This window comes from Ctenocephalides felis, unplaced genomic scaffold (assembly GCF_003426905.1).
Source record: "Ctenocephalides felis isolate EL2017-DRISC unplaced genomic scaffold, ASM342690v1 CF-g0.4_SCAFFOLD_01170, whole genome shotgun sequence".
Classification (NCBI taxonomy): domain Eukaryota; kingdom Metazoa; phylum Arthropoda; class Insecta; order Siphonaptera; family Pulicidae; genus Ctenocephalides; species Ctenocephalides felis.
Window position 1 is genome coordinate 25,634,742 of NW_020537324.1, and position 26,822 is coordinate 25,661,563.

Below are 26,822 nucleotides of genomic sequence, written 5' to 3' on the forward strand. Positions count from 1 at the left end.
GATAAAGCAATAAATGAAGTTACAAAAAAATTGATAAATATTAATGAAAGACAATGAAAGAAAAAGCTTTAGCAACATCAATAAAAGTAACGCGAAATACGTAATCCCAGCTTAAATATAGCCGAGTTGAGCAGCACATCCAAAAATATTATTCCATTTTTCAAGTTATATAAAAATAGATCAATATTGGGCTAATAAACATAAACCAAGAAAAAAAAATAACAACAAATACCTGATATAACTCAAGTCGTTGCCTTTCCGGATACGAGTTATAAGTTAGCAAAATTTACCAATTGCATTCCTTCAAATATATTAAAATAAAAAATATGTTAATATATTTATCAAAATATAAAAAATATCATGTTCCTGGTATCAAAATAACTGTATTTCCATAAGTTGAAAAATAATAAGACTAAATCTTCTTGCAGATATAAACCTGAAGAATCATCAACTGTGATCTTACATCACAAAGATAAATTGTCTAAACCGTGTCCAGTGATTGTACAACAAATAAATATATACGAATGGTGCGCAGTTTAATATGTGGTGCAAAAATGACAAGTTTGAAAGTTCTATTAACGATATTCTTGATCACCGGCATCATACTGACGATAACGGTCAGGGAGGCGGACGGGGCACCACATAGCAGATCGGAGGCGGTAAGTAAAGCAACTTATAATAAAAATGTTTTTTTTAAAAAAATATCAAAAACAAGGTGTAAGTAGCGAATTGCTGTATGGCTTAGAGGGCGTCCATAATCACGTGAGCCTTAAAGAGCGAGAGGGGGTTTGACAAAAAAAATCACAAAATATCACGTGGAAGAGGGGGCGATTTATAAGTATTTATAGACTCTTGCTCCCTCTTGGTGATACGTGGTGACATTTAAAATTACCCCCCTCTACCACACAACATCACGTGTATACTTAATACCTAGAAAATCATTGTAAAGTTTCTGATTTTTTTTTTTTTAAATTACTTTAAAATACACGTGATGTTGTGTGGTGGAGCAAAGTAATTGTAAGTATCACCACGTATCACCACGTATCACCAAGAGCGAGGAGGTGTCCAAAAATCCTTAGAAATCGCTCGCCTGATTAATGAACCTCTTATATGTTATACTATTGCAGATTATTCAATTTTTCCAAGTGAGTCAAAAATATTAGTAATTTTCGACGAATAGTTTAAATATTATACATTATATTGAAATTAAATATTATATTGAACGAAAAACGAACACGAGACTAATACATACACTGTGAATGTTCTAAAAACACGTGGCCCACTATATTCTTTCAATAAATTGAATGAAACTTCAATGAACTCTTATAATTAAATCCTTTTTAGTAGATCAATGCTATTTCAGAATGTTTTTTTGGTACTGGCAAAAACGTGGGCGAAAAATTTTGACTTATCTGATGTTATTGTACATGACTTATAATAATATTATTATTTATAATTGTATTAAAACGTCTCGAACGATCGTCTTTAAATCGATGTAGCCGTTTTTAGGAAACGTCGAATAAAGATCAAAATTTGGCTCACATACACGCACACCTCCTTTTCTTAATTTTAGTATCAAGCGATTCAGAATTACATCTCCTTTGAAATTGCAAAAATATTGGGAAAGCACATAGCAATATGTGAAGATCAGGCTAAAAACAACTATCCCATCAATTAATTAAAAAAAACTACGGACGATCCCACCTGATACTAAAAATAGGTACTGGCAAAAACATGGATGAAAAATTTTGCCATATCTAATTGTATATAAATTATAATAATATTATTTATAATTGTAACGTCTTGCATGATTATCTAAATCGGCGCAGCCGCTCTTTGGAAACTTCGAATAAAAGTCAAATTTTAGCTCAGCCAATTTTGGTGTCGAAGGATTCAGAATAACCTCTCATTTGCACATAACAACCAAAATGTAAGGATCGGGCTAAAAACAACTATTTATTTGAAAATATTATTGTGAAATATAAATTATCCAAATTATAAATATATTTCTTCATTTTAATATCTGGATCTATATTTTGTGCTCGGCAAAGCTAAAGTTGTATAAACATTAGAAAACAGCAAAAAGCCCTTAGAATGTTGAAATCGCATTGATAATTATGAATGTGATTTCAACATTCTAGGAATCCTCCAGTTATATTCCATATGCCAAGATTTCAGTACTCCATTGTCTTGATTAATTTAGTTTTAATGTGATTAAAACAATTTGAAGCATAGAACCCTAAATATTGTCCCATTTTCTTAATGTTATGAATGGTGCAAATATCATAGATAAACATGTGTAAAATATCAACCTTATTCTTCTTGATAATTATCAACCTTGAAAGAATTCAAACATTAACATCAACGCCAATGATGTCTTATGTACACATTAGAGAAAAACAATTATGTATTAATCATCCCAAATTATGAACTATATTTTAAAAGCAAAATAACGTTTTTTTTCAATTTTGAATTACCTTCCAAAGCATCCATAAAATTGAACTGAATCGTTCACATTTTCCATCAGGACGTGCAAATAAAATTCGATCAATGAACACCATACACGGAATGCTCTCATTTCATTATAAAATAACAAACAACAAACGAATTAAAACAAAAACGCGCGTAGAATCTATAATTGGAAAATATTTTATAATAATATAGAAGAAGAATTGGAGCGCGAAATCATTAAACGTGTATTTTTATTGAGAGGTTTTATAAAATACAATTTATGATAGAAAATATTTTTACAATATATTTTAAAACATCACAAACGGGTTAAATTGAATTTATGCAAATGCAAGGATTCATTGAACGACGAATATATGCACTGCATATATTAATTTATAATTAAACTTATTGAACTATCACGCACATATTACATTTGTTGTATAATTATAGAACATGAGGCAATGAACGGTATAATTAAGTAAAATATTAGATTGAATATTTAAATTGTAAGCAATTTATATATCGATAGTGAACCATCATGGACAGGAAAAAAAATTAAGTCCTTAATTCAGAATTTACCTAAAGAGAAGACAAAACATTATAATTGATAATATACTGCATCATCAAACATTATGATGCAGAAATTAGATAAAATCAGTTATGTTGGTGAATAACAATGCATTCGCAATTGTTATGCAGTAATTTGGTTAAATAATTAAAATAAATAAATAATTAATTGAAAGCACATTCCAGAAAAGCCTTAAAAACACGATGGGAAAATTGGAAAGAATAAAATTAAATTCAACTTCGCTATATTCGTGAATTGTTGGTCATCATACTCTTGTAGCTCCAGTAATTGGAATTTTCATTATGACCGCTCTAACATTACATTTGTAGGATAAAATTATTGGCAGTATTGACCAACTAGAATTGTAGACCAAAGAAAAATTATTGGCTAATTAATTCATTTGGAAGACGAACTAAAAAAAAGAAGGCTTTACTTAAGGTGACCATACGTCCCGGTTTGGCCGGGACAGTCCCGGATTTCCATCTGGTGTCCCGAGTTTTTTTAAAAGCAATATTTGTCCCGGTAGTAAAGGTCTAAATTGAATCTTCGCTCTTACTTGATAATATAATTATAACTACCCATCAAATATCTGAAAATGTTACGTACAACTAGTATGCTTGAATGAATTAGTTTATATTGATGAAATTGACGCGTGAATTGACTAGTATATGAAATCTGGGAGTTAAAATAGCATCTCACAATCATAATTTTGATCTTTCATTTTCAATTTTGCGAAAATTAACATAAATGATTAGAATGAACTTCTTGACTGCTTGGAATAAGCGGTAATTATTTTTAAAAAAATATGAAGGAAATTGAACAAAATTGAATAATAAGTATAATCAGTAGTTAGATCCATCAAAGTATTCAATAAAGAAATATTATAAAAATGGAATTACAGTACAATTTTTCACGACATTCTAAATATTTTTAAAAAAGATTATCTCGCATAACATCATCAGTTGTAAGATAGTTGAAGCGCTAATTCAAAGTTATGTAATGACTAAGATTAAAATTATATAAACCAGATACCTGATATTAAAGTTTCCTTATGACTGTTTGGGAAAATATATAAAAATAATAATAATAATAATAAATATTTATAATATTAAAAATAACAAAAAAAAATTAATTCGTTTGTTCGATATTTTCAAAAAGTGCAATATTTTAAATTCTCTTATTAAAAATGATAAATATTCTGTTTAGCTTGAAACTGAAACATTGATCGTGCTTTGCTCCGAATGATTAATAATCAAAACACATTATAACTAATTAGAATATGTAATATAATACGTTATATGCAATTTGAATCATATACTATATTAGCATGATACATGCATCAAAGCAACTATGCGTTTGTACCCGTCTTGAAAGTCACTTAAGGAATTAATTTCAAGAGCAATTCAGAGCACAGCAGTTGATGCCAGATTAAACCGCTCTCTACTCTACATGTACGAAGAAATGTTTAGAACAACGCATACATTCAAAATACAAAATCATCTAATACTATTAATGTTATTTAAATCAGCTTCACAAATAGTAAATATAATTATTGCGCAATAAACACGCGCTATCAAGACCATTTTAAACAACAAAAAATCGTGCAATTATATATCTCTATCAAGTTTGACTAGCTGTGACCAGTGTTACATTATGAACATAATATTTATATGTCCAAAAAATTATATTATAGATTTATTATATTCTATAATAGATTTTTCATTGAATTGAAATGAGCCATGGTTGCAATGGCAACATGCTCAACTCACAAAAGAACAGTACCAAGATCGAATTCCGGTACTTAAATTAATTGTAAATACATATTCGACTTTTTTTAATTACAATATTTGTTACAACTGTTAAATAATTTAACATCTAGTAACAATGATGAACAATAAGATAAATTTAAATAAAAAAGAGTACAAAATAAATGATAGCATTTTCATTAAAATGAAATCCGTGGTATGATGATTTAATATAAAATAAAAGCAAATAATAATAATAAATAATAATTAAATTAATAAATAAAATAAAATATTTGTAAATATTGGACATAGTAAACTAATCGAACGAACCAACCAAATAAGTATTGGAAATCATTGTAATAAAATTAGTCAAAAAAGCATGTAAAAATAAAATACAGTAGAATATGTAAAACAAAATAATGTATGTTGAAAGCAAAATGATGAATTTTTAATGAATATGTAGAAATAATATGAAATATAAAATAAGAGAAATATTGTATGTAGCTAACTGCAGCATCGAAGCAAAATATATGATACTGAATAGGCTATATGTAGATTGAGCGTATTTTAAAAAATTTAATATTACTTCTGTAATATTTGAACAGATGAAATGATTCGGAACGAATCTGCAATATGCACAAATAAATAAAATAAAATTGATAAATTCAAGTCCCCATTTACTGAGTTGGTATATAAATCAATACTTAAGAATATTTTTTGCAAGTTAATAACCCGTGTCTATCAATAAGTCATGTAAATTTGTTGATGCTGATGATTAGCACAAAAAATCAAAAACTACGTATCTGTGTCGAAAAATAAATGATATTCATACAAAATAGATAACTAAACTTATTGTGTATCAATTCATTCCATTAAATATATTATTTATCTTCATTGTTATCAATAGTAATCGAAGCATATAGTAAATTAGTATTGAATTTCCTAAACTTCTCAGAGGTAAAATGATATGAATAATAATGAATAAGTTGAGGGCTTATTAGAAAGTAATTAAATGAAAAGTACGTAAACTTTGAATAATAATTCATCACCTTTTTGATGATATTATAATTATTATTACAAATGAAAGCCAAATGGCATAGATATTGATCTCACTGAAACACAAAAATAATTTCAAATGCTTTTTTTCATAAATAAAACGACCGAATATTGCAGCTTCATCAGAAAAAGCAATAAAAATTAAGAAACATATTCTTATATAGACATTAAATAATTTGTGTGCAAATTGAATTATCACAATGATATAATACATATATTATTGTAATAATTATATTATATTGAATCAATTCATTGCATTAAAAATATTATTGTTCTTCATTGAAAGCATTAGTCATCCAGAATATTAAAGACAAAGACAAGATTTCACTTAATTCAAAATACGTGTTTAAGATTTTCATTGAAATAGCCTTAAGCCACAAAAATAACGGAAAATACTGCTTTCAGCAATGAAGGAAGTGATCAAAATTAATCATCAAAAAGTAATAATAAAAGTATGTGATAACGTATGAAAATATGTTTATCGACCTTAAACCAATATTAGAATTTTGAAATAATTTGTCTTATAAAATTAAAGATATTATCGAATTTGAAAGTAATATTTTCGACTTATACTGATATAGCATTTAAGTCACAAAATGGTCACAAAATTTACAATTTACAAGTTCAAATGCCCAAACCGTAACCGTATTCATCAAACAGCAATAAAATGCAAGAGTTTCAATGAACAAACATTGAAATTAATTATGATTTTAATTGGAAATTATTTTTTTTGATTTTCAGGCTGTTAAAGGAATGCGACATGTACCACAATGGCATTGTCTGCGTTACAGAAAATTCGACTTCCAGCTGGTGCGAAGATGTCGAAATCATCGAGGCATCAGAAGATACTGATCTTAAATATCTTCGTATAAAATAAAAACTAAGATCTCATTCGTTAATAATTTAAGATATTAATATTAATAATCGATGTGAAAATAAAATGTCTAAACGTACATATTACGCACACAAAAGAATAAATATTGAAGTACATAATCTCTCATATTGACTTCATTTACTTAAATTTTATATGCAAAAACCAAGGAAATTATTTTAGAAAACTGAATGTATATTGTTTATTAAATATGATTTGATTAAAAATTCCAGACAAAAATAGTTATCAGTCTTTTAAAAGATTATGTAGTAGACCAATTTTGTATTAAATAAATTTATAGTTATGTAATTAAGCTAAGAAAAATAAGTTCCAATGTAATATTTGTTTAGCTAATTGACTGACTGCTAATTTTAGTATAGATTTTAATCACGTATTATTAATGTACACAAGATAATTGTATATGGTGAAATAAATTTATTTATTAATTAATAATTAATCAAGTGTTTCAATGTTTATTACACAGTTTTTGTTTTGAATGTATTTGAAAATAAAATGCATACTAAGCAATGAAACGGATCCAAGCAGATGCAAAAATGAATTAACAGCGATGATGCTCTTAATACTTAAGCATTTGGTAAAATAATCACGATAAACAATAATACTATAATAATAAAACAAAGCAAGAAAAATATATGCCACTTCCAAGATGCAGTATGTATTTAAAATTATTTCATTCGTGAGGTATTATTTTATTCAAAATGATTTAGTATCATTTTTTGTGAAAATATATTAATATGTTGAAAAAATATCAATACCAATTCTACAAGCATAAACCCAATTCTATCTACCATTCATAATTATGTTAAATAAAAACTTAATAATACCACTAACCTCTTTAATTGAATTGCTACCAGGCACACCAATCGTACTGTGAATATTTTGAGCAACTGTAGAAACACCAGATCTTCTCTGCATAGCCATCATGGCTCCAAATGCTGTTCCAGGCACATGGGGAGGTTGTTCACTAGTTGTACTGGATGTTGCGTAATCTTCTTCTGTACTGGATTCTAAGCACAGTAATTCCTGAAATATAAAAGATTTGTTTATTGTTTGTCATATTTGGTCATTTTATTAAAAAAACATATTTAACATATTCAATCCTTTCACTATACAGTTGCACCCCTACACATTAGTGACCTTATATGGAGCGAATTTTTGCTTTGACATAAGTGCAAAATTTGAGATACAAGCTTTGAGCAAGTAAGAGTTTTCTAGAAAAACGCAAAATAAAAGTATGAAAAATTTTATCAGTTGCAACAATAAATTTTCCTGCCATAGAAATATTTTGGCTATTTTGTGGTAGCAATTTATTTCATAGTTAGTCATTTCAATTTTATATGAATACTAATGGTGCAGTAACAATTGACCCATGCGAATTAATCAAAATTTATTTTAACTTTTGAAATTTTAACTATACATTAATAATGATTATTTTGTAATGCACAATTATATATGTTAAATTCGTGTTTTTGCTTTCTGTAATTCACATTTTAACAATACTTAAATTATTTAATTAATATTTAAATTAATTAATAGTAAGTTTATTTTTAATGGCATTTCAACGTATTAATTTGGTAAAAACGGCATCGAGATACGAGCGATTTGACATATGAGCGTGGTTACGGAACAAATTAAAATCGTGTGTCAGGGTACCACATTCAACTATAAAAGTTTAATATAAAGTAACACTTACCTGATTGCTATCCAGGAAATAAAGTTGGGAGTTCTCTTGCCAGCTAATTTTATAATTATAAATATTTTGATTTGGTACCCATACGGCGTGCTTAATTTTCGTCAATTGAGATAAATCCTTTGTGTATATAGGGCTACATTCACTAGGTTTAAACACAAATACTAAAAAACAAAAATAATAAGCATTATTATTTCAAATTACAAAATAATACAAATGCTGTATATGTTTAAATATGTATTATATATTTATTATATGCATAATACTCACAAGTATTGTCTTCACTGAAAGCAGCCATATGTGTACTCACTGGATCACCAACTAAAATAGCTACAGAAATATTTACCATCCATAAGGATCTTAAAGACATCACGTCCCATACAACGAGATGAGAAGCATTACATGAGACAAGCTGCAATAGAAAAATATTTATTTATCTAAAAAATTGTAGCAAATTTTATAACAAATCTCACTATTCTCATGATGCAATTTAGTATAATTAACATATTCATTATTAATTACCAAATGCCCCATGTCTCCACAACCAAAAAGAACTTTCTTAACATCACTCTGTGGCCCAACATGTGTTAATGAACATTTCAAGCTAAGATCATCAGGTCTCCAGATGGTAACACATGGTCCAAATCCACAAGCTAATAAAGAACCATCCATTGAAAAGTTAATACAATTAGCCGGAAGATCCTTATGTTTTACAGAACCCACGCATTGCCAATGTCTTTTTTCTAAAATATAAATATAGAGTTAAAAACAAAACAAAAACAATACAAAGATTAAATATACATACTGTGAATAGGAGTGGATTCCATAAACTTCCATATTTTAAGCAAATTATCTTTCCCAACAGAAGCACAAAGAAATTGTTTACCAATTTCTTGGAATTTAATATCGCAAACACGCCCATTGTGTGGATGGTCTATACATGTGTTTAATGAGTATCTACAAAAAAAATTACTATTAGATAAGAAAAACAAATAATAGATGTTAATATGTTATCTAACTCAATCTATTAAATAAGAGCACTAAAATCTAGTTGGATTATTATAAATCTGAATTTTTCAAACTACCAAATAAATAGCAATATGTGAATTAAAAACTAATGACTAAAAATAAAATCTGTATACATTTGTTTAGCTGAATTGTATTCCCAAAATTTGAGTCTACTTTCGAAATGTGTAACACTATCGTCTCTATGCTCAATTGTGGCCATCCAGGTTCTTAAATCGGTGGATTGATCTGATAACACTCCAATAGCTACAAGTACTACTGAAGTATTAATTATATCCAGATTTCTTTCAGCTGTCAATTGATTTTGAAGTGTTATATCAACCTAGAAAAACAAAATGATATTTTGTCAAACATTAAAAGAATATCTTCATAATAATTGAGATGCTTACCTTATATAATAAACTTTTAGAATGAGTAGAATAAAATTGGACATGCCCTGTTTGGCCATTTAGAACTATGGATTGTGTAGTTGGATCATATACTAAACCGGCTGGAAAAGGTGGTTCAGCATTTGTTTTCGGTACATTTACAGAGTCCTTCAAATCCACATAAACACCCCAAGCAAAGTGCTGAATACATGATATTATTCTATTTTGTGCATCTAAAATTTGAACACCTGAAAAATAAGATTCATGTATTTTCACATGTTATATTACCACACTGTAAAAATTGTAAATACATTTCCGCTCTAAACTAATTTCCATAAAATCCATTTTAGCCAAGTATAAACTAGACCCACATATTCAACTATTTTTTAATTTAAATTTTATTTACTATTTTTTAAACTATTAAAACAGTACCACACTCAAGTTGTGTCAACAGAATATCTGTACTAAGTTACAATGTTTGCTCTAAGAAATGTATTGCACAATAAAATGAAATACGGGTATGAGATAAATATTACATACATTTGAACAACAAATGTATTAAATTATGGATTAATGTAAGCCTAAATTAACATAAACATATCTAATAATATCTAGTTTTAATCCATCATTAAAAGAAATCATAATGAATTGGTTACTATCTACATACATAGTAAGTAAAAGAAAAATAACAATATATAGCACTTACCATTATCCTGAGTGCAAATTGCAACCCTATGATTTTCTGGGCCAACTGCTATATGACAAACACCACCAGGCAGACGGGGAAGAGTACTACGGTGATTTGGATTATCAACAGTCCATTTAACAAGCACTCGCTCATGACCTCCAGAATAAAAATGACTTCCAGATTTTGTGAAAGCCAAACATGCCACAGGCAATGTATGCCAATGATAAATTGCCTAAAAATAAATTTAGTGAGATAACTTAATATAAAAAAGCTTATAAGTACTGAAACCAACAAGTAAAATGAGCAACTTTATTGGCATTATTAGTGCAACTAATAATTGTACATTTGTAATATTTTACTTTTATCAATTAATGAATTTAAAAACAATTTGATAAATACAGATCAATGTCTCAATCATAATCTTAATATTGTAATTTTTACTTATTGCATTAGTGTTGAAATTAACAAATGAACATGCTTTGTATCAGTTAAATTCATTGCTATGAAATTAACCAGATATTTTACTAATAGTCTGGTTTGTATAAAAAGAAATATGTATCAATATTACCTGTGCACTTCTTTCCTCGCAAAGAATGCCTTGCCATAAAATGACCCTGCCAGTGGTCTCGCCAGTCAAAACAAAATAGTACTCTGGATGACACTCAACACAAGTGAAAGAACTATTTTCTGATATATATTTTCTAAAAGTACATGTGATTAGTTAAAAATAGATTTTAAATCATTATTATAACATTATATACATACAATGAAAGAGGTAATTTCATTGACAAATCAATGGTATATAATTTGTTTAATTGCACTATTGATAAAAATTGAGATCCAGGTCGTCCACCAATTGATAATTTGAAGCTTGCTGATTTGAGAGAAACTTCAATCTTTGTCTTCAATGTTCCATTTTGTAAATTAAAAAGTCCGAAGTGATATTTTTTGCCTTTGTCAATATGTTTCCATGAAATTAAAATTGCACCTTTATCGATAGCAACTAGGTCAAATGTAGATATGCAAAATTTGTTATCAAGTTTGATTTGCTGAAAGAGAAAATATATATATTTATTATTCGAAATGTTTGACATTCTGTTTATAAATAAAGTTTAGTACTATATCACTAATTATAAGGAAAAAAATGAAATGATTAAATTAAGAATATGATATATACAAAAACATGACTAGATTCCTATTCATTCAAAGTAAATACTAAGTAAATGCTCAAATAGGACAAAATAAGGGCAATAATGATCATTATATTTATAAATTCCATAATTACAATTTTATTGTGATAAATTCCAGACTTCCATTTCCAAAATCCGATTTCTCCACTTTCAGAACAAGCTATTAACAGTTTTGAATTATAAGGATGAAAATGAACAGCAACAATGTTATCGATGAGCCCCTCATAGTCGCGAAGAAGTTCTCCAGTTTGTACACTGTAGGCTCTAACTACATTACCCCATATTACATAAATAATCCTAGTAAGAAACAAACGTCGTATTAATATTTTAACATTAATATTATAATTCAATTTACAATACATACTGTCCATTGTCAGAAAATAGCGGTCTGTGATTTATAACACTGCCTCCACCTTTTCGTTTTATAACTAATTCTTCAACAGGTTGATCAGAAGTTATGCAAACCATATTTTTTAATTAATATCCATAAATATTAACGACTAAATGTGTTATTCTAATAACATATTAATAAATCAAATGGTTTGAAAACATGCGTCTATCACACATTTCACGGATTTAACAGGGATTTAACTCTAACCTCAAATACCACATTGAAAATTAAATCTGAAAATATAATTCATAGCCAACTTCACTATTGAGTTCCGTCAATATTTTATACAGCCTTTTTCCTGTTTATTTCAAAAAGGTTATGTTATTAAATTCTAGTTTGTAATGGTTAAAGACGTATATAAATGTCACTGTTGTTAATTTATTAAGAAATATATTGTAAATAAACTAAAATTTCTGAGACGTTAAGATTTTCATTACACCATAATAAAATGAGCAGTTCACAGAGCACAGACGTGCAAGTCCAAGTACGACTCTTCACCAAACAAGAACAGTGAGCCTATTTTATTCGTTTTTATATTCTTAACCCAATTGTCAATTTCTGCATATGATATTTCCATCCCCAGATATGCTATTCCTGATTCACCATGTTGGATTCCAGTATCTTCTACTATTGAAACTTTAAACAATCTTGTAAATGCAATAATTCTAGAATCACAAAGTGACAGACAACATGTGGATTTCGACTTTCTTATAAATAATGAGTTTTTGAGATTGCCACTTGGTGAGCACTTGCAAAGCAAAGAAATATCTACTGAAGATGTCATTGACGTTGAATACGTTGAGAGACATCCATCTCCTGAACCTCAGGATTGTCTCATGCATGATGATTGGGTGTCATCAGCTCAAACCTTTGGAAAATGGCAAGTTTTATATAACACATAATGCAAGATGAACTTTATTAAATGACTTGTTTTATTTCTTAAGGATATTGACTGGCTGTTACGATGGTACAGTCCACATATGGACAACCAAAGGTACCGAAGTCCTTACAATACCAGCACATGCAGATCCTGTAAAAGCAGTTGCTTGGATATCTGTGAATGACAAGACATCAACATTTGTTAGGTAATACAAACTGCTAACTTTTCAAAATGTTCCATCTTATTCATTTGATCTACTGGCAATGGAATTTTTTCTATTTTCTATTTCTCTAGCGTATCACATGATCAAAGCGCACACATTTGGCAATGGAATATATCAGATAATGCTGTTGAATGTGTTGTTGTTTGCAAAGGTCATGAACGTGGATTAGAATGTGTATCAGTCAATAAAGATGGATCTCTAATGGCAACTGGAAGTTGGGATACTTTTCTTAAAATTTGGGGTGCTTGTAAGTAAATGTACTTCAAAATATAATAATTATGATCTGAGGGTATTAAGTTCTGATTCTTCATTCAGCTTTAGAAGATACAGATGCTGGAGAGTCTTCTAGTAAACGTTTGAAGGGTGATAATGGAAAAGTTAGAGTAAGTAAAAATAATTATCATTTTAAATAAAATTCTTTTTTTTATATGCATTGAATTTTTAGATACCACAAATGACTTTACAAGGGCATAAAGAAGCCATATTGTCAGCTCAATGGATCGATACAAATACAATAGCTACCGCTTCATGGGATCATACAATAAAATTATGGGATGCTGAATTGGGTGGAATAAAAAGTGAAATTGTGGGAAATAAAGCATTTTTCGATTTGGATCATTCCACTGTTAACAACATGATAATTACATGTTCTGCAGATAGACATGTTAGGCTTTATGATCCACGGTCCAATGGTAAGAAAATAATAGATAATCTGAAGTAAAAAATACTTAGTGTGTGGAGCCTATAATTTAGTTTAACAAAAGGCTCCATTATTCTATAAAAAAATCCATTTAAATATGGATTTATTTAAGCTACACAAAATGAATTTACATATAAAATATAATTATAATTGTTTTCAGAGGGAAGCCTAGTAAAACAAACTTACACATCCCATACACAGTGGGTTCAGTCTGTTTGCTGGTCAAAGAATGAAGAACATTTGTTTTTGTCTGGTGGATATGATAATCAAGTGAAACTCTGGGATTGCAGAAGGTAAATATTTTAAATAACTAAACTGCAATACACCATTTAGATATAGATAGACAAATATTAACATTGTACATTTAATTTGTAGCTCCAAAGCACCATTATTTGAACTCTCTGGACATGAAGATAATGTTCTTACTTGTGACTGGTCAAATCCAAAATACATGGTATCAGGAGGAAAAGACAATACTGTTCGAATATTTAAGTCAAAAAATGCTAATAAGAAAGAATTAGAGAGTTAAATAGAATGAATTAGTAAAAATACTTCTTTTAATATTGTATACTGCCATTACTTTATTTTGTGTGATGTTATTTAGACGTACTCAAATCAAACTAATGACTGCCTCAACTAGTAAAAGAATCATGGTTATTTATAACATTTACACTATATTCAAATACAACTTTCAACTACCTAATATATTATGTTATGCACTGTGCAACCATTAAAATTTTTAGTAATCTATATAAACAAACATATAAATGATAGTTCAAAAATGCAATATGATTTTTAATCCAAATCATAAAGTTCTAAGGTTCACATTACAGCCTATCCTAAAATCTATCGTGGCATTGGCATGGCGGATCCAGGTCCTAATAAGACCTGTAAAAGAAAATATTTATTAGGACACATTTTTCATAAAACAATAAAATTGATGGGTTATATAAATTCACTTGCAAATTTAGAATTCTCTTTAAGCTTCAATGCTAAATCTTGAACATTACAAATCATTATGTATTAATTACATAGGGCTTGAAATGGAGGACAAGGGAATCAAGTATCACCTGATACAATATCTGAATGTAATATACTCGAATTATTATATTCTCACATGGACTTATTTTTTACTTGCAGAGATTTTCAAAAATTGTATGATTTTTGTAGGCACTATAAAAATAAACATGGTGTTGAATGTGGGAAGGGGTACAATTTTAAATATCACGACCATAACCAATAGGGAGACTAGAGGCTGAAAAATGACCCCATATTTAAAGAATGCCCCCTTTTTAAAATATCAATGAACCTTATATTCTTCATAAAAATGTGTTATCTTCTATAATAATTTACCTGTTTCTGTTGGCTTCTCTGCATTTGTTCCATTTGTGCCCTCTCTACTTCAAACATAACAGGTGCAAATAAAATAATTGATGAACTAAAAAAGAGCCATGTAGCTGCACACGAGAAAGCATATAAGCCTTTTACTCCTCTATAAGAGTTGTACGTAAGTTTTGATACTGCTTTACGAACGGGCTCAGGAAACATTTCAGTTAAACCTATAAGACGTTCTGCCAATGTTTCATCAGGCTCCTGGCAAAAAAATAATCTAGTATGAAATATTTGGTAACATATGATAAAAAATATGCATTATTTTTACAGAGAAAACTGTACCTATTAAAAGTTTCTCAATTATTAACAAATATCTACCAAATTACTGATGTAATGTTAGTTTAAAAGGGTTTTAATATGTATCAATATCACAAGTTTTTGCCGTTTTATATTTATGAAATATTCAAAGATATCCACGGATTTTTAAACAAAGTTTTTGCTATTTTATTTTTATGAAATATTCAAAGATATTTATCCATGGATTATTAAACAAAGTTTTTGCCGTTTTATTTTTATGAAATATTTAAAGATATCCACACATTTTTTTAACAAAATTTTGCCGTAGTTATATGTCAAATATTTTTGACTATGATTTATAAAACAGAAATTGAATTTATTCTTATTTAAGCTCATAACGGGTAGTAAATATAATGAGTATTAGTAATCAAAATAAAGAGTATAGTAAAAAGTTAACAATGTTCAATAAATTCTCTTGTTAAATATGAAAATTCAGCAAACAAAATATACAAAAAAAATATTAACTGGAACATTCTTTATAGAAATACACGTGATATGATATTTCCTAATTACCCGGTTAAAAATCAATCGTAATTTTATAGCAAGTTAAATCATTACTAATTGCAAAACATATATATTTCATTGCGTTTCAATTGTATGAAAATTATGAAAGCATGTGAAGTATGAAAGACAATTATATTCAATTTCAAGCAATTAAACTGCAATAATAGCATTTTCATGTAAATCAGTTTATTGTTATATGAAAAATGATGTTTAGGGCAAATAATTCTAAATTATCTATCTCTCCAAGAAACATATCACTAATTATAAAAAACTAAAATATTGTAAAAATCAAAATGATAAATATGATGCTTGTCTCTAAATTATCTACAAATATTTATTATATAACATAATTATGAATTAAATGAATTATGTTCAACTACGACATTTTTTACATAAATACATCGAGAAATCTAAGTTGTTGACAATTACTCAATAGAAAAATCTAAATTTTCTATCAACACAACAGAATCACTAATGACTATATATATTCAATAATGTTCCTATTGTACAAAAGTTATGAAGAGCGCTTTAAGCATGAGGGAAATAATAAGCAATTTCGAGCAATAAAATAGATATGATTGCATTTTTACAGGCAATACAAATAGTTATGAATGTGAAAAATGTAACGTTTCCTAAATTCCATTAATTTGGCTCGTAAAGCATTTCAAATCTATCTTTTCTATATATGTCCTTTACAATTGAGGTTATGTATTACAAATTTAATACTTACATCGTCATAATTTTCTGTAGATTTTGCCACGACTCCTGTCAACTACAAAAAAACATTTTCATTAATTAATATCAACACGGCTCAAAAATTACTAAATATTTATATTATCACAACACACCTCGTCAGATTTTCGTTCCGGAGTTTCATCTTTGCTATTTCCCGAATCCATTCCGCTATCAACTGACCAATCTTCTAATTCGACTGCAGAATCATCCATCAGAAAAACAACGAATTAATAATTAATACACTTTTTGCAGTCTTTTATTTTAGTTAACAATTATTATGGATTAAAATTGATAGCACCATGAACCTTTTTACTTACGGTAAAAGTACGAGATGTCACTGCTGCAAGTTTTAAACTCTTCAAACTTCAGACCCAATAGGCAGACTTTAAACTTGACCAATGTAAAAAACGTTGACGCGGAAATTCAAATTATTGAAATAAAAATAAGATTAAATTATGCTACTTAAAATTAAAATTGACCCGAATGAATTACTGATGTTTTCATATGTTTTGGTTTTTTTTGAATTTCTCTTGTTTTTGAATCCCGTATATTTTTGTGACGCTTTCTATGTGCATAATATTTAAAATTTATTTTGATTAAATAATGGCAAATTGATTTTTTTTATTAGTATCAAAATTATAATCGAAGTTATGATAACTATTTTTACAATTATTATATATCACTTTTATTATTTTTCGTTATCGAATTAAAGTTATAATCATTATTAATTATAACTTAAGTATTACAGAATTTATTATTTGATATGCTAGAAGCTTTGGTATTATAACTCAAGATTCGACACCTTCACCGAACAGCCCGGTATCAAGCAGTGGTGATACAGATTTTTACCTAAAAATATATACTATAGAACAATACTGTGACAATAGCTCTTCTCTGGAAATGCTGCATTATATTAAAAATATTTATGAAAAAGCTTATATTCATTTCATGTATGGTTCCAATTTGTTACTTGCAAAATGTACTTGAATTATTTATTACTTAACAACAAAAAATTCGCTTAAAAATCGATTTTATCAACTATTATGCTTCTCCGTGGCTCACATGGTGGAAGCTTTAATGTTGTGACCCAAGGTTCTAGATTCGATACCCACCCCGAGCAGACTGATATCAAGCAGTAGTGATATAGGATCTTACTTGAAAATTAAGATATGGAACAATATTACAACAGTAACTCTTTTTGCAATTGGTGCAATGAATTAAAGATTTGTTATTCTATTTATAAACTCTTAGTATAGTAACTAATCACTATTGAGTAGAGAAATATAGTTAAAACAACAATTTCTGATTGAAGTCTGAAGAAGAAATAAATAAATAAATAAATAAGAAAACTCATGCTTTTACAGAGGTTTTTCGTTTTACACGCAGTACGCTATGCTATGTTTTGAACTATAATTATTGGCTCCAAGGCAGGTTCATGGTTTGATAGCCTCACATTTAATTTACGCCTTTTTATTTGCCTTTAAATCATTTTTTACTTCTCCAGCACATTCTAACAACGACGGCGTCGTGTAGGAGGCACTTTTTTACAGAATGAGCCCGTCTAGTTTCCTTTTCTTTTCAGGATCGTGCTCAGTAGAGTCCTTTCTTCGCCCACTCTTCTCAGGACTTCTTCACTTGTTATCTAGTCAGTCCACCTTATTTTCACCATTCGTCTTATGCAATATAGTAATTAATAATCAAAAATGATGTTAATTTTATCGAGAAAAATTAAACTCAAAACTTTTTTCAACTTTTAATGTTACAATTATACATATAACATGTTACATAGTTTTTAACTTCGATATGAAGAATAGATTAATAATATAAATATGTATCTACAAATCAGCGTATGAAATCCAATGATATACGCATATAAATATAGGTATATATTAATTTTTAACAAATAATTATAAAAAATATTTTTATTTCAATTATAATTAGGTAATATTGTTTTTGTTGTAGTTTTCATGTAATTTATAAAGAATAAGGCAATTTCGTAACATTTTTGTTAAGAACTGAAGTCATGCTTATCATAATAATGTGTACATTATTTTAAAAATTGCAATAAATTTATTTGGAAGTTTTTTTCACAATTGAGCCAATTCATACTCTTAGAGTAAAAGTAGTTGATTTTTACACAAACTTAAAAAGAATAGAATAGATACAGTACAGGTACGATTGAATTGCAGATTTTTCGTCAATGATGACAAATGTACAACTAACATCAAACTTGCAAGCAAAAATGGTTACTTTTAGAAATTGATGATTTTTATTCAGATTTATGAGCGATTTGATCAAAATGATTTTTTTAAATATGTTCGTATTATTTCGAACAATTTACAACAAGCGTTTTATTTCTACTAATACATCGCGTATTCTAAGAATTTTAATAACAGTATATAAATTATCGTCGTTATTATTGCAATTTTATTCTAAATGATTTATGATATATAATATAATATTTATTGACAATACATTCGATAATGTACATTTTTACATTTTTAAATATAAAACAACCTTATATAAGTATCACACCATCTTGTATTTATGAAAATAGTCTCGCAAACTCTGAAAAGAATAAAATATCGTTAGTATTATTTCTAGATGAAACTAAAAGCAGATAATTGAAGACAAATATTTAACCGATCCAAAATTATATTATAATAATGTAATAATAATAACTTTCATTCATGTAAAAACCGATTGTTATAACTCAGAAGATATAATACATACTTATCATAACATTAATTTTATTTTTCAGAACTAACGGTATGAAATTTTCTCATTCTTACAAAAAGTTTATTCTATTTTTCATTTAAATTTGCCATAATCAACTATAGTTGTAGTAAAATGTATGAATCACTAGCATATTAAATAACATATAAGTATATTATATTCTGTTTTTTAATTTACCGCATTTTTCATAATCTATGTACATTGATTAAGCTATGCATCTATTGCAAATTTGTTCAAAATTAATAATTATACTGATTTTGTTTTTTGAAATAATATTTTAAAGTTCTAACTTGTGATTTAGCTATTAGATTGTAATTTATCTTATTTAATAGAAGTCTTTTCTAGATTTTGTCAAGTCTGGCCGATATACGAACAGTCACAATCCGTACAATTGAATTTGTGGACAACGTTTTACCTTTCTTGTAACTGTGTTCAATGTTTATATATCGGTGTCAAAGTTTTTAATATGTTCCACCTGATCAGAATGCTTAAACTCTACCTTTTTTATTTTACACAACTAGTCATTGGAGTAAAACGAACTTTTTTGCTGGCACTTATCACATATTAGTGTTATATATCTTTTACACACGACAGATCTTTTTTGCTAGCACACATCATGTACTAGTGCTATTTATCATCTACAGAAAACAATTTGATCATATTTTATTAACTTTTTCATATATTCATTTATAGGGATGATGAGACAAACGATTGCCGTGAAAGGTAAACGTTGAAGTTGTACTTACTAATAAAAAACTACATAACATTCAATCTGAGATCAACTTTTCTTGGTTATTAGTTACCAAGTCGAATTTAATTATTAAAATGACATCTAATATAAAATAATAATTCTCATCTAATATAAAAATAATTCCTCGGATGCCGCCGCTTCGGCGGCAAAATACATAATAATTCCGGAATTAGCGAGTGGAAAGGGTTAAAAAGTAGCGAATGTAAGAAAGTATAAAGTCTTTTAGTGTTAAAAATGACGATGGAACCTATTTATAAAATAAAAACCGTTATGGCTGTACCCACTTGTGATCTTCCAATTAGTAAAAAATCTTTATAATATTATATTAATAGATGCATTTTTTCGTATTCATAAAACGAGCAAAGAATTTGGCACAGATACCACCCAAGCTGAAAGGTCTCCAAAATTTGACTTTAAAACTATTCCCTGTATATTTATTTTGATTGACAATAAAACTATGCAAAAAACTATTCCCATTCGAAGTCTACCTTTTAATTATGCATAAATGATTGAAAAAAAAATATAAATGAACATTATAGTAAGGGAAAAAATTCCAAATCCAATTATTGCCGTAAAATGCTTAAAATTGAGTGAAAAATATTAGAAGAAACTTTACGAAAATCTTACTTCTCATGGTAACTGATGTTGGTAATTTAGAAATTTCAGCCAAAATATAGCAGGGGTACTATATATATATATATATATATATATATATATATATATATATATATATATATATTATCTACAAATGAATACAAATTACCTTCGAAGTTGATGCGTCCATCCTTGTCCGTATCGGCCAACGTCATCAACTCGGTGACCTGCTGCTCCGTGACATTTTCGCCGATCATCTCCATGGCGGTTCGCAATTCGTCTCGGGAAATGTATCCATTACCATCTCGGTCGAACACCCTAATAAAGAAAAATCGCCCATCTCAGACAAAATTGATCGGACAGATTTAATGAAAATTAAAAATGTCTGCTTCTAAATATAGAACGCCTTTGACTTCGGAAATATGAGCAAATATATAAGTGGTAAAATAGTATGTGAGTACAATATGATTAAGACCTCACACAAGTTTATAACGCAATTGAAATCTTAAAATTAGAACACTATTAATTATCAATTAGTTTTTTTGCTGGCTTTCCCGTTAAAATTGTAAATCTTTCATTTATAAAAAGAAATGAAGAAAAATTCGGATACAAGATCCTGAACATAATCCTATTTGAAATCTTTCATAAAAACCATTAGTTTTTGAACCGGTTTTGTTAATTTTAGCGTAATGTCTACCGATAGAAACTATCTTAATTTTAGCTTGTTATAGTTACATATTTTATTTTTGATTAGTATACCTATAATAATTGCCTTGAAACATTAAATGATAATAATAAAATAATAATGTAATCAAATCAGCAATTAGTAGGCAATGGACCACTGCCAGCGGTGGTGTGCGGAACGTTGTTCCGGCAAATTATTTTTGGGCCAGAACGCGTTACGGATTTTTTTTTAAAATAATCGTTATATACAGAAAATGATTTGATGAGTGAATTTCGAGTATTAGATCTGACATTGTGATCAGCAGATATAGAAATTGGCTATGGAGAAAATGAAATTCAATCATTATACACCAGATTTAACACTTTCCACTCGCGAATTCCCATATTTATGTAAAATTTGCCGCCGGAGTGGCGGCATCCGAGTCGAAAGGGTAAATTTAACATCACGGATTCGATTTATCAATGCGTTCAGAGATTATATTGATACTGGAGGCAAAGTAATTCCTAAATATATTGAAATCTTAATTCGATTCAAACCAATATTGTACCTTGCAGTTCGGCATAGGGTGAGCACGGATTCAGTAATGTAAATATTATTTTAAATGGACAAATAAATAGAATATTAATTGAAAATCTAGCAAATCTTTCATTTATGAAAATAAATGAAGAAAAATTCAATTACAAGATCCTGAACATAATTCTATTTGGAATACTTTATAAAAACTATTAGTTTTTGAACCTGTTTTGTTAATTTTAGCGTTCCGGTAAAAAATATTAGCACAACACCACTGGAAGTAGGTCCAATATTAAACTACCCGTCTGATGATAATATAATGAAACCGTCTAATGATAATATATAGAGACAAACAAAAAACAAGTGGTGTTTTGACTTAAAGCAAGTCGTATGATTTTCGCGATACATGTAGATAATCGAGTTATAAGCAATAAAAATTGTGATTTACTCTTTATTTTTAAAGAATTTCCAAATTTTCAACTGCTTATTTTAATTTTGCTTTTTCACTACATAACTAATCAATATCATTTTAAATTGCTATTTTCTAAACGAACTTGTAATATATGTATTGTAATATATGCAATGTTAAATAAGTGCACAATCACGCCCATTCATATATTCAAGTTCATTTCTAGGAGTGTCATGAAATAAATATATTTATTTATTTTATTTTAAATTATTATTATAATAATAATTTATAACTATTATTGAAGAAAAAGTTATGAAACATATCGTCTTAAAAGTAATATTATAAAAGTGTATTGTGTAGGGGAGACTGGGTACGGTTATGCCAGGGCACGGTAGTGGCAGTCATCATAACAGGTAAACGATACTGATTTTGAGATAGGGTCCCTAGTAAGATTGTTCTAACAAGTTTACATTATTGTTTTTGGACAGTGCCTTACATTACATTAATGTGATCTATAGACCGAATTGCTTTGCAAGAGCCAAAAGTAGGTATATGTTCAAATTGTTTAATAACAACTGTTAATTGTGTAGAAATCGGCCAATTTGTTTGCTATTTTGCTATAATTTGAACATTAGTAGATATTTACCAGTAATTAGTTTTTGCTTAGCTAATTTAGCTCAGTCATAATGATGATTTGTCTCCGAAATTGTGCGTTGAGTACGGTTGTGACAAATTATGTGTGTACGGTTGTGATATGTATTTCTTGTCCTTTTCACGTGAAGATTGAACAGATGAAAACAATCTAACTTTACTAAGACAAAATACGAAAGAAAAAGGAAAAAAAAAATTCAATACATAAAAAAAGATTTTTCAAAGAATTCTTGTTAACGTTGTTTAAAAAAATATGACTTTTTATCTATTATATTTGCTATATTTTATTCATATAAGCTTTATTGTTTAAATGTTCATGTTGTGTTCTGTTACATATTATTAACAACAATAAAATTCGTTATAAACCATTTTGGTGTATATCTATAGTTTTTAACCTATTTTTATGCCTGTGTGACAACAACCACACCCCCAGGAACAGTTGTGACACTCGCCCATTTCTTGTACTATTTGATTATATGACTAATCCATTGTATTGAAGGACAGTATTTCCACGTAGACAAATGATCAAATAATCATTTAATTTACTTTTCTCCCAGCTAACTGGTCAATTAACAAAATTATAGCTGTTCAAAAAAAGTGGCACAACCATCTCCAGTCTCCCCTACTCTTTGTTCCGGCTTGTGCTGTGCCCACAATTTTGTAAAATAAACCAATTAATTTATCACAATCTAACAAGACTAAAGCAATAATGTTAATAAAAACACTAACGACAATAAAAGTCGGGCACATTCGAGCCAAAACATTATGCCAACGGAGCTCTCATTTTCTATTTACATCAACCGGGTTCTGATTGGTGATCCTCTGCGGTAATAAACGCGAAGACCTAAACGCAAGAATTACTTTGTCGCTGAGATTTCGAGTTACGAAAATAGCCATCATATTTCACATCAGGACACCAGAGCAGGCCGTTCAACTGATTTCCAACATTTCTTCGTAACCCAATTCTATTAAGAGTTCTTTATCGGTTGTAATTCACACAGATAATTGCTCGGAACGAGCAGCCAAAACAAAGTCCAGTGTAGACGGGTAAATTAAATCAAAGCTTAGATATATAAAACAAACGGAGTACCTGATACCAATAAGATCAAAAAGCGTAGCAACAAAATTTGTTTATGTAATACTGATATTGGTTTTAATTTTCTTTTAATTATATGAGCAGAAATCAGAACTTAAGGGTATCTATAAACCGTTGTATGAATTACTTAATACTATGTATCTTTTTAATAATGGCAACTCAAACAGTTATCACACCTCTAATTGTTTTATTGATGCAGCAATGCCGGACAACGACTATGTTTACTTGGAAACATATTGCTATCTATATTTCTAAATAAAAAGTGATGCCACTACTCCATGACATCAGGCTAATTCAAGTCTAATCGTTCTAACCATTTTCCTTCCAGTTTTATATTATACATGTATATTTATTCTGTTAGTATGGACAAATTTAATTTTCTCCATAGGTTCTTTTTCCGAAAGCAGGTGTGCTGAGTGAAACTGCAACTCCATCCTGTAGCGTAGGATATTCAATTTTATTCAATTCACTATATTGAAATTTTATCATGTTATACTTCTTTTCATAGTAGTTCCAAGAAGGGACAAGTTTACTTGAAAATATATATGGATCTGTTTTTAAAATTTCATCAAGTTGGTTTTTACAAATTTTAGTTTCCTCGCAAAGCAGTGAAAATTGATGTCAGGTCGAAAGAACCGCAAAATATGACCTCCGAATTTTATGGTGCAATGTCAAAGCTCTACCACTTAATTGTTAATGACCATACTATCTTTTACATTTTTATATTATTCTGACTCTAAAATTATATTCATAGTATGTTATTTGATATTTATTGATAGCTTTAGGGATACAAATGATTTTTTATTTTTTTTTAATTATTTTTGAACAGCAATCAGAACCCAATATTCCTATAAGCTGTTGTGCTGATTTGACTTAATACTAGTCTGTTCGACAGATGGCAACCCAATCAGTTATCATTTATATATCTTTATGATATATTATTATTACAATTTCTGTAATAGGGCAAGTATTTTTATTGGTGCAACAATGCCGGGTGAGTGCTATTTTCACTTGGAAACATATTACTATCTATATTTCCAAGTGAAAATCGTTGTCACTGCTGCCTGACAACAGGCTGCTCAAAGAGGGTATCGAACCCGGGACCTCTGAAACAAGTCCCGTTGCTCTTAAACGCTTATAAACGAGCGAGCACCAAATAAAAATTAATGTGCAACTATTTTTATTAGTAGTTTTTATAATAGAACGCTCCTTCCTAAGTTATTGAAAATGTTTTCAATAGTACTAACAAGAACAAAGGTCTGGAAATATCTGGTGCTTGGAATTGAATTTACAATACAATAATTCAATAATCAAAACAGTATCTTAATTAGACTCAATATGAGTTTGCCTTGACTAAAATGATATTACCTCAAGATATTTGAAAAAACTCAATTCGATTCTTTTATTATAGAAATAAAATCAATGAAACGATGGCATAGTTCCTATCAAGTTCTATAAAACTTTCTATCAACATCTTTCTGTCAAACTAAGAGAACAAGTTGAAGTCTTTGAAGTACTTTACATAGCAAAACACACAGAGAAAAGAGAGTTTTATCAATGTGCTTTATTGAAATTACTTAAATAAATACTATTTTTGCGTCAAAAGCCAAAATTGCTAATTATAAAACAATGATGTGGGTTAAGAAACTTTAGTGATATTTTTATACTTAATCTGCTCAATATAAAAGAATAGTATATGATTTTTCTTAGCTGGAACTGTGGAACTATACATTGCGGACGCAAACCATAGATCATATAATATATTATATGAATTATATATATATATATATATATATATATATAATATATATATATATATATATATATATATATATATATATGTATATATAAATTTACTTACTTGAAGGCAGATCGTAGATCTTTATTGACATCATCGTTGGAGTCTGAATCGCCGCCTTGTCTTTGGGTTCCGCCTTGCATTGCCTGAACTGCCTGAATCTTTGCGATCCATTGTAAAAACTCGGTCTCGTCTATTAATCCGCTACCTAAATATGTTAAAATACTACCATAAATGATTTTGTATATATTAGCATTAATACCAGCACATTTTAAATAATTATATAAAAAATTTATCATAAAAAATATTTTAGAATAATAAAAATTGAATAAAATCTAATTTTTAACAAATTAGGTTAAAACTTGGAGAATTGTTAACAAATTATGTTAAAATAAATTGCAAATAAATTAGGTTTAATATTCTCATAAAATAATTTATAGAATTTATTTTATGACCATAGCATTCCAAAACTAGTTGGTATTGGTATTTTGCCTTGAGGCAAGTTACATGAACTTCCCGATATGTGAAAATAATCGACTTAATCAATAAAAATAAATTAATTTATGAGTGATTAAAAGTATTTCGAGTGGATTAATTACACATAATTGTAAACAAACGAACACGTTAACTCGGAGTATTTTCTAAAAGCAAGTTTTCAGAAATCAACAATTTTTATATTTGAACCAGTTTTCGTAGAACTTTAATGGTTTAGTATGTTCATTAAGACCAAGTACTTTATCGTGATTCCAAGTCTCGTATAATTTATATTTAAACAAACGTCAAAAAAGCTTTT

At 28.4% G+C, this 26,822-nt stretch overlaps 4 protein-coding genes across 8 annotated transcripts in view; 1 reads left to right on the top strand and 3 right to left on the bottom strand.

The window, feature by feature from the left end:
* The window catches only part of LOC113365912 (WD repeat-containing protein 75-like), a 29,637-nt gene extending 17,377 nt beyond the window's left edge, over positions 1-12,260 (bottom strand). Inside the window, exons 1-12 of the mRNA XM_026607455.1 lie at positions 12,039-12,260; positions 11,770-11,971; positions 11,250-11,533; positions 11,053-11,185; positions 10,503-10,716; positions 9,818-10,044; positions 9,545-9,750; positions 9,208-9,359; positions 8,925-9,145; positions 8,673-8,814; positions 8,406-8,566; positions 7,544-7,735 (exon numbers count right to left, since the gene is read on the bottom strand). Of these exons, the coding sequence (XP_026463240.1) occupies positions 7,544-7,735; positions 8,406-8,566; positions 8,673-8,814; positions 8,925-9,145; positions 9,208-9,359; positions 9,545-9,750; positions 9,818-10,044; positions 10,503-10,716; positions 11,053-11,185; positions 11,250-11,533; positions 11,770-11,971; positions 12,039-12,142 (2,238 nt within the window). The 5' untranslated portion in view covers positions 12,143-12,260. The remainder of the gene's footprint in view (positions 1-7,543; positions 7,736-8,405; positions 8,567-8,672; positions 8,815-8,924; positions 9,146-9,207; positions 9,360-9,544; positions 9,751-9,817; positions 10,045-10,502; positions 10,717-11,052; positions 11,186-11,249; positions 11,534-11,769; positions 11,972-12,038) is intronic.
* LOC113365921 (calcium-binding protein E63-1-like) overlaps positions 1-26,822 on the bottom strand; it is a 397,148-nt gene that overhangs the window by 211,122 nt on the left and 159,204 nt on the right. The window lies entirely within an intron of this gene.
* LOC113365918 (ribosome biogenesis protein WDR12 homolog) lies at positions 12,395-14,417 on the top strand. Its single transcript, XM_026607460.1, has 8 exons — positions 12,395-12,575; positions 12,649-12,945; positions 13,010-13,150; positions 13,240-13,415; positions 13,484-13,551; positions 13,614-13,860; positions 14,029-14,161; positions 14,244-14,417. Exons 1-8 carry the CDS (start codon positions 12,514-12,516, stop codon positions 14,395-14,397), a joined length of 1,278 nt encoding a protein of 425 aa, XP_026463245.1. The 5' UTR covers positions 12,395-12,513; the 3' UTR covers positions 14,398-14,417.
* Positions 14,547-17,051, bottom strand: LOC113365925 (mitochondrial import receptor subunit TOM22 homolog). Its single transcript, XM_026607471.1, has 4 exons — positions 16,910-17,051; positions 16,792-16,833; positions 15,222-15,461; positions 14,547-14,756 (listed from the first exon to the last, which is right to left on the bottom strand). Exons 1-4 carry the CDS (start codon positions 17,006-17,008, stop codon positions 14,715-14,717), a joined length of 423 nt encoding a protein of 140 aa, XP_026463256.1. The 5' UTR covers positions 17,009-17,051; the 3' UTR covers positions 14,547-14,714.